The 13,195-nt window shown below is 47.0% G+C and overlaps 1 protein-coding gene across 1 annotated transcript in view; it reads left to right on the forward strand.

Moving 5' to 3' along the window:
- Positions 1-4,561: 4,561 nt before the first annotated feature.
- The window catches only part of CFAP263 (cilia and flagella associated protein 263), a 614,832-nt gene continuing 606,198 nt past the window's right edge, over positions 4,562-13,195 (forward strand). Inside the window, exon 1 of the mRNA XM_069654512.1 lies at positions 4,562-4,760. Within this exon, the coding sequence (XP_069510613.1) occupies positions 4,636-4,760 (125 nt within the window). The 5' untranslated portion in view covers positions 4,562-4,635. The remainder of the gene's footprint in view (positions 4,761-13,195) is intronic.

The raw sequence follows: 13,195 nt of genomic DNA on the forward strand, positions 1-13,195 counted from the left end.
ATTATTAATGGTCCTGTAGGCCTTTGCCTGTGCTGCCTGTGCAGCCAGAAAGTTCACTATGTGTATCACATCTGTATGTACGGGATCAACCTGTCTCTCCAGACACCAATCACTCCATCTATTCCATGCCACTCTATATGCCTTGCCTGTCGATGGAGCCCAAGACTCTCTGATGAATTCCTGAGCTGTGCCTGAAAGTCCTGGCTTAGACCAGTTCTCCCTGAAATCGCCCAAGCCAGAAGGCTTAGCTTCCCTGACCTGACTAATGGGTGAATCTCTCCTGCCGGATTCAGCAGAATGTTCTCCCTGGTCGGCAGCCGAATAGGGGCTTCGAACGACAGTTCCAGGAGGTCCGGGAACCAAGCTTGGCCCCTCCAATCTGGTGTTATCAGAATCACTGTTGCTAACTGACGTCTGACCTGTGCCACTGTGCGTGCTATCAAGGAGAATGGGGGAAACCCGTATACTCTTGCTGGTCCCCAGACCTGGAGAAAGGCGTCCGTTGCTGTCGCTTCCGGATCCGGCCTCCAACTGTAAAATCTGGGAAGCTTCCTGTTCAACCTGGAAGCAAAGAGATCCATCTGACATGGACCTCTGTGGCGCATTAGCTCCTGGAAGACTGAGTCATCCAGTTGCCAGTCGCTGGAGTCCTTCAAGTGTCTTGAATTCCAATCTGCTATCAGATTGAGCTCCCCCGGCAAATGTTCTGCTCTCACGTTTATCCCCTTTCGCAGACAGGTTGGCCATCTCCGTCAGCTTCTGTGACCTTGTTCCGCCCAGTCGATTGATATATCTGACTGCCGAAACGTTGTCCATTTTTAAGAGAATGGACGATTTTGCCGCATTCTGTGTCCAGCACCGAATCGCGAAGGAACCCGCTAGAAGTTCCAGGCAATTGATGTGGAGACCCAGTTCCTCTCTCGACCATCTCCCCCCTGTCGACTGGTCTCCGCATCTGGCTCCCCATCCCCAGCGGCTGGCGTCGGACTCTATCACTAGGTCCGGGGAAGAGCCAAATATTGCCCTGCCATTCCAGGCTGCCATGTGGCAGAACCACCATTCTAGCTCCAGTCTCGCTTCTTGTGATAGTTTCACTTTCTGTTCGTAAGAAAACCCTTTCCTGAGGTGACTGATCTTCAACCTCTGTAGCGCCCTGTAATGCAGGGGGCCCGGAAATATCGCCTGTATCGATGACGACAGACGTCCTATAAGTTTCGCTATTTCCCTCAGAGAAACTTCCTGTTTCGCCAACATGATCTTGATTTCCTTTTTTACTGAATTTACATTGGTCAGGGGTAACCTGAGAGTGCCTTGTGTTGTCTCTAAGTTGAACCCCAGAAATTCCAGATCCTGAATAGGCTCTAGTTGTGACTTCTCCCAATTTATTAGGAACCCCAGCTGTTGTAATAACCCCGTGGTTAGCTGGACCTGTCGAACTAGCACTTCTTTTTCCTGGCACATTAGACATATGTCGGCCAGGTAGATAATTAACCTGATCTCCTGTTCTCTCAGGCGTGTCACTATGGGTTTCAAGAGTTTGGTGAAACACCATGGCGCCGACGCTAGCCCGAAGGGAAGACATTTGAATTCCCACTTCTGTCCCTTCCAAAGGAACTGAAGAAGTTTCGTCTGTTCCGGCCAGATAGGAACCGTCAGATACGCATCCCTGAGGTCTATCCTCGCTAGCCAGTCTCCCTGTTGGGGAACATCTCTTAGAAGGTGGATGCCTTCCATTTTGAAATGTCTGTACACTAGAAAGAAATTTAAACCCCTCAGATTTATCACTGGTCTCACTTTGTGTCTTTTCTTGACTAAAAACAGGTTGCTTATAAAGCCCCCTGGTCCCTCTGAGGCTGGACCAATCACATTCTTTGCCTTTAGCAGATCCACCTCCCTGTCTAGCAGGGCCTCGTCTTCTCTGCTGAAATTTATCTTTCTTGGTCGTACTACTTGATATGGTTCCCGCCAGAATTCTAACTGAAACCCTTTTACGGTCTGTCTTATCAAGGCGTCTGAGGACAACTCTTCCCATATTTCTACATATCGTTTCACTCTCCCCCCTACTGGAGGAATATTTGTATTTGACCTTGCTAGCGCTTTCGCATCTCTCACCTGGGGGACTCTGGTGGTGTTGCCTTCCGTTGTTCCTCCAACCCCTGCCCCTGCCTCTTCCCCTAGAAGGAAAGAGGGGTTGGACCTTCGATCTTCTTGTTTCCAATTTCTGTCCTTGTAGGAACCTCTGTACTGGCCACGGCTGGACGAGCGGCCCCTTCCTCCTCCAGCCTTGTCGAAAACTCTTCGACCGAAAACCTTCTTCAGGGAAGATTGGGCCCTGTCCATCGACACATAAGTACTGGCGAATTTCGCCATGTCCTTGATAAACAAATCCCCGAAGAGTTTGCCCTTCGCGGCTGTGGCCTGCTCGGAGGTCGCCATCTCCCCTAGTCTGGAGTCCAATTTCATTAGGATCGACCTTCTCTTTTCGGTTGCCAACGCTGTATTTGCGTTACCGAGCAGGCAGATAATTCTCTGAGCCCAGCCGGATATAATCCCTGGATCCATGGGCTCCTTCTTGGCCTTTGCTTCCTCGGCCAGTTGCCAGATCTTGGTGATCGGTCCTAGCATATCTAGTACCTTGTCCTGACAGGACTGCCAGGATCTGTCGATGCCCTTCTTTACGTCCCTGCCGTACCGGCCTAGGAACGTCAAGATCCTTTCATCGATCTCCGGGGTCTCCGCTACTCCGTCCGGGACCCTTGGTCTTGGGCATTCGGATTTCAGTTTGGACCTGGCCTGTTTGCTTAACGGTGTCCGCAGGCGCCTTCTGAGGTATTCTGCGATCTTCTCCGGCGGGTCCCATTCGTTGGACCTGGGGTGGATAAGATCGTCGGGATCGAACTCTCCCTTGAGCAGATCCTCTTCCTCCCTCCTGCCTTTTTTCGTAGGACGGCTTCCCTCCTCCTCCGGGGAGGTTTGGTCTTCTGAGGAGGTGTAAAATTCGGACCGCGAGCTGCTCCTACAATAGTCGTCGTCCGACTCGCTCGAGCTGGGGGCCTTTCTTATGTGGGATCTCGCCTTCCTTTTCCCCGATTTGTGGGGTGAACCCGGGGGGGTCTGGGCGCTACGGTCCCTGCGGGTTTTGTGTTTGCTTCCCCCTTTCTTTTTGCGAGCCTTACCCTCGGACAGATCCGCCAGGTTACGCAAAATGCCCCTCTCTTCCCGGGGTCTTTCGGCACTCTGTAGAATCTGCACCGCCTCGGTCATACTGCACCCGCTGACGTGGGGCTCGTCCGAGTCGTCGGTGTAGTCGCTCATGTTTTGGTGCCTCTGAAACACTGTTAAGGTGTCTTGCAGTTTGCTTGGGGTGCCCCCGTCAATATATGTAGTGGTAGCTAGGCGAGACCTCTTGGTAATAACAGTCTTACCTGGGACTGAGCCCGTCAAGCAGAGGTTAGTCTCTGTTCACCTCCTCCCCAGTGGCAGAATGAGGGGTTATTGATTCTGTGCTGGTTTCCCAGCTTACAATTTTCTGAGCAGGTTGTAGCCTGCGTTATCAACTTCGGCCACTAGGTGGCATTCCAGTCTAGGCACAGAGCCGTGCCTTTTCAGTCCACACACGGTTGTCCGTTTGGAAGACGGAGTTGGTGGTTTTGAAAAACGGGCTTGGGATATCATCCCTGACGAGCTCCGTGAGACTCTGCTGGTACTTCTCTCCTAGTACGTAAGTTCGCAACGGCGCCGGAACTCCTGGGATCCCGTTGCGCCGTTGCGCACTCCCGTGCCTGTGGCGCCCCCTAGCGGGGAACCGACGCCGGAACGAGAGTCCCGTCGCGTCTTCCTCGCGGATATGTTCCGCCCATCCTACGCGCTCGCTTGCAAACACGTGCGTTATTAGTTCATTAACAATACAGTATCAAAATCAACATTATCAATAAAATATAAAGGTACTTATCTCGCTGCTCGAGCAGCAAAGAAAGAGGAAGGACTTCAGAGTTGCGGGATGTTATAGGGAAGAAGTGACGCTGATTGGAAGAAGGGATCACATGGTTTCTGCTTATCCTATGGAAAACGAACTACAAAATTTCTGGGTTTTGTTGGACTTTGTAGTTTTTATGGGTTTTCCATGTTTATATTGTTTATATGGTTGCTGCTCGAGTTAGTAAAGAGAAGTGAGAGCATAATCTGAGCCTCCGAGTCTTGACATAGAATCCAGCCATGCCTTTACATTGCTTCCTTTTCCTTTCTATAGTAAATGGCTGCTATTTCAGCATAGCGGTCAAGTTTCCCAGTTCTATGCTCGACACCGCGAGCCTGTCCTGTGTTTTCCCCCACTGCGTGATGGCACTTGTAAGTCCATACTTACAATGAGGAAAATAGAAACTACAAGTTCCAGCATGTAATTGGAGAGAAAAAATATATGGAACTGCGACACTTTGCAGCTATGTTTTAGTCACGACTTCTAGAAGTCTGTGGACTGTGGAGTTAATTCGTTCTGCCGTTGCCCTTCTTTTGTTTCTCTTTGCACAGCCTGTTTCTGTTTGTCTGTTTCCATGACAATATGAAGGTGTGGACGAGCCTTTTCCGTCAGCGACTGTAGTCGCGCCGAGATGACAACATCTGTTTACCCTAACGACCATGCCGGACACCGAGGCAGAGAGCAGCAAGGCAGATTCCCTGGCTGGGGATGATCCGGGCTTGCAACTGTCCGACCTGCCTTCGCTGTCCACAGAAGAGCTGAACGAGGAATCTAAAAACATCAGGTGCATTGAAAGAAGGGTTAGGACGGAATCCCCCACCGTCCAAGCGCCGTTACTGTCTCTAGGCTGTGCTCGAAACACACCCATTCCCCATAGTTGCTTGGGAAATATCTTTCATGGTGCTCACCTTAAAAGCTCCAGCCGGCAAGTTTAATAATGCATACCAAACGTTTGTCGCCGCCAAGCTTGATAGAGAAAAAAGCCTGTTTCCTCTGGAAAATACTCAACTCCTTTCCCATGGGTGGGTTTCCCCACATCCAAACATGGCCGCTCTCTTCGTCCTCTGAGCTGTGGTCTACTGCAAAGAACCAATGTTAAGTACGTAATCAGTGAGTGGCTATGGAACTTAAACATCTGAATACGCCCCCGCACCTCAAGATACTCTTTTTTTGCTGCTCACATTACACTCCCTCTCCAACAACATAAAATCAGGGCTATGTATTATGTTGTACTGATTTGTACTTAAAATGAATAATCAATTATATTTAGTAATATTACCAACAGAGTTTCCCTTTCGTTATCCCATATTTATTGTTATCCCAATGTAGGGTGACCAGACTTTCAAAATAAAAACTGGGGACAGGCCAACAACCTGAAAGTGAGAAAATATTTTGACATTGACTGACACAGTCAAGACTACCCTTTAATAGTAGGGATAAAAGGGGGTGCTAATTTCAGCCATTGCTTCTGGATGTGCACTGACTGATTGATTATTTATATAGCGCCTATACACAATGCATTTCAAAACGCTTCAAGGCAACTGAGGGAGCATTGGAAAATACAATTACATTCTTACAAGGCCCTAAGACATGACGAATGCGAAAAACGACGATCGTACTAGGCCTGGCGACATTTCAGAATAGTGCAAGAGCTATGACAAAGATAAGGAGGGAAAGGGAAAAGGAGATGAGACAGACAAGAAACTATTATACACTGCCATTTACCTGTAACTTTCAGGATACACAATAAAGGTGCTTTTGCTCAGCCTCAGATTGATATTCTGGGATACAGTTTCCCCAAGGAGTGTCTGTCGCTTGGGTGCTAGGAAATCTGGTCACTACAGTGGCCTTCAAACTTTATTATACCAAGCCCCCCTTAAGGAAAACGTTTTGAAGTTGGCTGTCCCATCCCCCAGGTCATTGAGCTTGCTGGATGAGAGGTGGACAAAACTTTCCAGAAACCATCTACAAGACTGGTAGCTCTGTGCAGGGATGTCAAGAAACTACGTGCCCACGTTTTCCTCTCATACACTTGAGTCTCCAAATGAGAAAGTTGAGAAGTTTGGTTATGAGGTGGGAGGGTTTAGGCACAAGCTTGTGTGTTAATCCCCTCTTTATCACCCTTTTTCCTTACCTAGTCTCTACAAATGTTAACACTGCCACACATGCCAACATTTTGCTGCAGCTGGGAGGGAGATTTTGTAATAGAAAGTGGGAGAATGTAATGTTTCCATTGGATTGAATTGGGGATGGAAATATTTTAGCAGGGAGAAAGTAAAAAATAACACATTTTTTCTCTCTTGCACAACTGTTCATCTCCTGGTGTAGTCCCCCCGCCAGGAATATTGTTTTAACTATAAAGAAAACCCTTGAAATCCTGATTTACTCTCCTGCCAGAAATATCTTCTTCTTGGATCACACAGACCTCCTGGTGTACTGTCCTGCCGGATGTCTTCTTCCAAAAAGTATAACTGTTTGATACTCTTATCAGGTCTTTCTTCTACTTGTATATATTATGAAATCATATTTCTTCAGTGACATAACTTGTTGACTCCAGTAATTACTTGTACCAATATACCCCATGCAGACCTTTCATATGAGGGTTTGTTCCAGCTCTGTCAAACTTTCTTCCAATTTCTCTTCTCAATGCTTGCTCCAGATCTCCCCCAACATACATCTCATGTCAGGAGAATTGTACCAAGTGTGTCTCTTTGTGTCTCTCCCAATGTCTTTTGGCTTATGGCAATGCTGGTTTCTAAAGTATTCTTTAAACACTCTTTCACGGTTGACTCGCCGCTATACCGTGCTGTGGCTGTGAGAGTATTCCGTGGGTCTGGCTTCCCTGCTTGTCCAGAGGTTCATTTTGGTTCCTGAGTCGGCGTTCGTTTCCTTTGCCGTTGAGACCTGCGCAACCTTACAGCGCCTCTGCTCCCCTGACCCCGCTGCACTTCAGTCACTTCCTCGTTGCCAGAGTCTCTCTTCTCCGGTCTGAAACACTGCTGACCCACTGCAGGCAGACCTTCTCTGCTTCTGCAACAGCTCTTCTCTCCTGAACTGCCTCTGCTGCCAGTCTCGCTTCCCGGGGCGTGTACTCTGCAGCCTCTTCCCTTGCCTCTTCCGCGGGCCTCCAACTGTAGAAAACCTTCTGGTTAAAATGTCCCACAAAGCTGATTAGGTTTCAAACAACTAGACTGCACCTCACGCTTCAAGTCACATTTCCTCCCCATTGACTCCTTGGTCGTCATCTTCGTCTCCATACTCCAGTTATTATAGAACTTGAAGTTCATATACATTCTAGACTTCTCAAAGCAAGATTGTTTTAAACACTTGTTGGAACAGAGTTTGTCAAAATCAGGAGAGATTATGTGGAGTGATGTGGCGCTCAAGGGTTCTAGCCAGATCAAAATGTAAACCCTGAATACCTGAGGTGTAAAGTTTATTCTGCTGGGGAGGTTTTTCATACACAGTTGTTTGGGATTTTAACAGGAGAAGAATTCGCAAAATGACAACATGCCATCAGGTATTTAAGGATCATAGGGTCCTCTTCATATAGAGAGTAATACAGTGTCTCCTACAGAGGTCATCACATCTCCCTGGCAGCCATCTCCTCCAATGTGATCCTCCCTCATAATACCACCCCCAGGGTCAGTATCGGGTAGCGGCTGCCTTGCCCTGACTACATGGGAGGAGGTGTTAGGCTTAGGGTCAGTGATGACTCTGCAGGATTCATCACACCCAGGGATGCTATTTAAGGGTCAACGGGGGTCGCAACTGGGACCCCTGAGGGCTCCTTTGCTACCCCTAAAATAAAAATAAAATTATTTGACAGCTATAGCCGGTAAGATAGCTCAGTGGGCTGAGCGCTCGCTGCTGCAATGTGTGTATGATTTGCAGGTTCGCTACCGGCAATGTCAACTCAGCCTTTCATCCTGCTGAGGTTGATAAGTGACTACCAACACAGGTTGGGTGATCTTGTATGTATATATTTGTTCTATATGAAGCGCTTAAGCATAAGTGCTATATAATAACACATCTTTTGGCCTTGGACGTCTGCTTGCATTCACAGTAATTTGGTCATATGGGCCTATGCGCACTGATATTAACGATACATATGGTGATCCATTCTTGTATGAAATGTATCACTTTACAGTGATATCGTAACCATATTTTTCTTAGTGTACTTAGAAACAATGCTATGTTATGTGTTTTGTTAAAGGGTGAAAGATCGTGTTCCATTGCTTCCCGTGATGTCCCTTCGGAACGGGGTCAAATGACATCACTTCCTGTGATGTCATCAGAGGTCAAGGGTCGTGTGATGTCACTTCCGCCTCTGGTATTTTGGTGAAATGCCATCCCTGATCACACCCTCTCCTATTCTGTATCACTCCCTCCCCCCTTATTTTACCTAACCCTCGCCCTCCGATTATGTCTCACTCTTTGCCCCCTCTTCTGTCGCTTATTCTGTCTTGTCTTCCAGTCTTGTTTCATCTCAGTCTCACTGAAGCCATTTTGTCTATCCCGTCCTGTCCCGTTTTGTGTGGGTGTCTACTGTTCTCGAACACCCTTTTCTCTCCTTGGCACCGTTCTCTTGCATCCTTGTTTTCCTTCCCATTTGTTTTCCCCTCAGCCACATTCAGAGCCTCTTTCCCCCTACCTCATAGCCTGTTGCCATGGCTCTGCTTTCTTCTTCTTCTTCTACTACTTTACCCAATTTTGTTTCATACCTGTTATCGTTCAAGCTTTTTACATACTCCACCCGCAGTAGTCTTTTTTTAAACATGTTGCGAGGAGAGCGAAGAGCGTCTGCCTCCCTCTACTTCCATTTTTGTAGCACACTTCTGAAAGGGAGGCAGGCAACCGACTAAAAGTGCTTACAACGGGAGAGCCGATTGACAGCTGATCAGTGACAGCAAGCCCAGCCTTTGCATTTTGCCTTTCTGTCGGATGCTCCTTTCAAGGAGTAAACGCTGCACCACGCTGTGTTTATTACTTGAAAGAAGCGCCCCGACAGAAAAGGAGGCTTCACCGCCGATAAACACTAATAGGTTGTCAATTGTTCTTCAAGCTGACAGATTCGTGCCCCCTCCAAGGCATGGCGCCGTGCTCTACAGTTTGAAGACCACTGCCCCATCTCAATTAATTAGGTTGTCCAACTTTACTGTATGGTTATGCATGGCACTTTGGATGTGGTAGTACATATGAAGCAGCCTACAGTGTGTGCGGTTCCATATAGTGTAATTCGCACCCCGTCCCATCCACCTTTTTGGTAACATAGTGGCTCTTCCATTTTTACACAAACACAACGCAGAAAGAACACAACAAATGTAGGAAATACCCATCTTCAATTTTAGAATGGTCTGATTAGTCAAATTCTCCCTTTTCACGCCCACAGGGACATTTGGTTTCGTTGTGTGAAAAAATTGATAGTTAGGTAGTGGGACAGTTCCCAGCTATCTTAAGTAATGTTAGTTTACAAAATGTGTCTTGAAGTTGTTTCAGAGTGCTCTTGGGTGAAGCAATCATGTTGCCATGTGATTCCATTACCTAGACACATTATAACAATACCTGCCAACTAGTGTGAGTACATGAACATTTAATGGCAAAATCTGCCATACGACAAGAATGCCTGAGTGTGGGATGGCAATAGCTAGAAAATGGCTCTGGCTTGTGATTGCAATAGCTGCCAAATGATGCGAGTAACTGGGCATATAATGCCAACGCCTGACAATTAGTTGTATGCTGGGTGGATAGCTCATGGTCAACGTGCTAGTTTCGGAAATGGGACAATACTATGTCAAATTTGAAATCGTGTTCAGGCCGCCCAGGGTCTAGGGTCTTTGTCCTTCTGCAGCCCGTGAATCAATTACAATCGGCGGGTAATAACACAGATTACTACAGAAATTAGAAGCAGGCTATCTACCTGAAGCTCTCTAAAACCAGCAAATTATGATATGGTGCAACTGTAAGGCCAACATATTGAAATACCTAGTAAATTGTGTGAATTGATGTTGTCTGATGGCAAAAGCTGTCTATTTCTGTGTGTACCTGGCAATGATGTGAGTACCTTACTGTATTATGACAGTACCTGAAATAAGTTGTGAGCATGTGAACGTATCCTGGCAATGCCTAATAAATGATGTTAACTTTGACAAGCAACTTTAACACTCATCAAATCGTGAGGGTCCATGGACATCCGATTTTAAAATGCCTACAGTAGGAACAAATAACACGTCTTCACTACACATAAGTTAAAACTATTTGCTGCTTAATGTTTGTTTTCTACCTTTACACTTACATTTGTTCACAGTAAGTACTGCTCAGACAGGCAATTGCTTCTTTACTCATACAGCACCAAACAGTTTTCCCCCTAATCGCAATTCCCTTAACCGTCAAACCTTCTTCTGCTCGAAACCATTACACATTCATTTCTCCAACCCCTGGTCCATTTGCCTAAAACCTAAAGGGCAGCAGCAAACCTAATGGGTAACAACGGTGCTTTTTTCCCTACTCACGCAAACGCTGTTTTGCCTCCCTGTACTCCCTGTACAGCAGCATGGTTTGGCAAGGTAACTCCATGTCATATGAAAACGTGTTAATCAGATATGGCCTTCATTTAACAGATCAATGCATTCTGGGAGTTGTAGCCTTATTTTGTTTACAACTGGATTAACCTATTAGCAAACCATGATATTCAAAAGAAATCTTAATGGTGCCCAGATGATGTAGAGTTACTCATTTCCATACGTGTATGCCAATTCCTCCCCTTCTCAAAATATGCCTTTCTTTGGCCATTTAATTAGGTCTCCCAGCCCTGCCCACACAACTTTTTACCCCTGCAGGTAGTGTCTGAAATATCCTTTTTATTAAGTAAGCAAAGAAAACAAAGGGTCCTTTTTCCGTACATCATAAGGCCCAACCCTCAATTCCAGTAAGTGTGATCAATCCCATGATGTCAACCATGCTTCCGAATGGGGGAGCCCCTTTCCATGAGGCTGGGGTGGTGAGGTCGTTACCCGATAGTCCACCTGGGGGTGGTACTCAGCAGGTGGATCTCATGGGAGGGCAGACACTCTTTGGGACCAGTGACAACTACATTGGGAGAACGCAGTATTCCCAACCAGCACATGATCTTGGTGCCCCATTCCAGAACTACCCAACCTGTCCTTCTTCTCCTCATTCCTTTTCAGACTTGCCATCACACCCTGTATACTTTGCTATGGCAACTCAAATAGACAGTACTTCGACAAGGAGGAGTACTAGTGACTTATCATCTTAATACTCACTTAGTACTGAGACGAGGAAGATTACTAGTGAGTTACCATCGGTGAGAATCCTGAGGGTATCCTCACTCCTACTACCCCTGGATCCTCTGCTCAGGTAGCCAGGGAAAGGACATTGTGCTTGGATCCTGACCCTGGGGGTGAGGATGCGAGCGAGGAGCACCTGGGGATTGGGAGTGGGGCACCCACTGGTGAGACATGGTATCCCCATTTCCCACTGCAAGTCAACCTAACCCTCCCCCGGTCTTTATAGGCTATTGTAGACCTTTCTCCTATCGTCCCCTTTACAATTAAAGTTCAGAACACCACTTTGGTACTGGGACGAAAAAGAGGATGAAAAAACACTCGTAATGGGACGAGGAAGATGGACGTTGAGTACCAACAGTACCGTAATCAAAGATGGAAGGAACATGACCTGCACCTGGGTAAGGCTGGGCGGGATAAATATCTCCCTCTGGCGCCGATCGAGGCGAGCAAGGAAGGAGAGAAAAAAACAAGGAAAACAAGCTGGTGCACGCTGAAAAGCCATACGAAGAAGGACGTGAGAGAGCAGGAGACCTGAACCATGCAGTGGGACCCGAGTGTCGAGGTGAGAGGCTGCCATACGTCTGAGACAGAGACCTGCGTGTGGAGAAGCCCTGAAGGCTGGCGAGTGCAAGAGACGACTTGGGAGCAAAGAAAGCTCCCCTTTTCCCTGGTGCCAACGAGCGGCGAAGGAAACTACCTCCCGACAAGGAAGTCAGGGAGAAAGAAACCCAGAGAGAGAGCGGGAGAGTCCGTCATAACTGGTAAGTACATTGTGCGTTTATGGCCCCGGAGTCCTCCCTCCTCGACTGCGCATTAAAATAAGTTGGTCCACAGCTCAGGACTCCTCGCGTGTGAACAGACTTGAATGGAAAAGCATTTTTGAATTTCCTGCTCTGCTACAAAATAACATTTGCAAGCCTTGCAGAGTGTTGCGAACAACAAAGCATTCAATAATACATGTAAGGAAAGTTATAAGAATGCATGGGAAGTAAATCCCTTAAGGAAAGAACATATAAGAGGAGAAAACAAGCATTGGCTAAAGCCAATAAAGTATGAACATTGTCAAAAGACCCAGGGGGAACCCCAAGACAAAGCCCTAGGAAATATATGAAAGTGCAACATACGAAATAAGGTCACAAGTGTGAGAGTGCGACAGAAAGATGGGGACGACATAAGACCACCGCAAAGTAAATTTGATGAATGGAAACAGTGAGTCAAGGACATGTGACACCTGATGGCAAAGCCAAGAGACTAACCAGTGGAAGCCAGGAGAGTGTGAACATGCATATAAAGCCAAGAGGCCAATACAAGGAGCTAAGTGAGTGTGAATCTGTACACTAGGACATCTACAGAAGCACCTGTGTGGGCTGACCAGCCAAGGGTTCCTGAATGCACGACCTGTCGTGGGAGGACCGTGTGGTCTGACAACTGCAACTAGACCAGGGAGCCCTGAATTTTGAAAGTCAAAGACTTTGTGAATCAAAACAAGCAGGGGCACCTTTTGTGAACTGCCAGTACAAAATCCAAAGCAGTGTAAAGTTGACCTGAAATTGTGGTGAACCTTGAAGGCAGAAAAGAAGTATAAGTTGATACATTTGAGTCTTGGGGAAGAGAACCCTAAGACTTGGTGAACTATAATACTGTCTTGAGGATGGAGCCCTCAAGACCCTTTTGTGTGGAACTGTGTTGCCTTGAACCTGGAGAAGGGAACCCCAAGGAATGTGGAACTGTTTGAACTTGGGAAAGGGTCATCTTGAGACTTTTGCTGAACTTCCTGGAACCTGGGGAAGGCGAGGTGAAAAGGAAGCTAAGAGCTGAATGAAGCTCATCACTTTATGTTGAACACTATTTCTTTCATTATTGACATTCCTACACATTGCTTAACTTAAGTTGTGAGGGCAAGGATAGGTTT

This window comes from Ambystoma mexicanum, chromosome 1p (genome assembly GCF_040938575.1).
Source record: "Ambystoma mexicanum isolate Mex_15411 chromosome 1p, UKY_AmexF1_1, whole genome shotgun sequence".
In the NCBI taxonomy this organism is placed as follows: Eukaryota; Metazoa; Chordata; class Amphibia; order Caudata; family Ambystomatidae; genus Ambystoma; species Ambystoma mexicanum.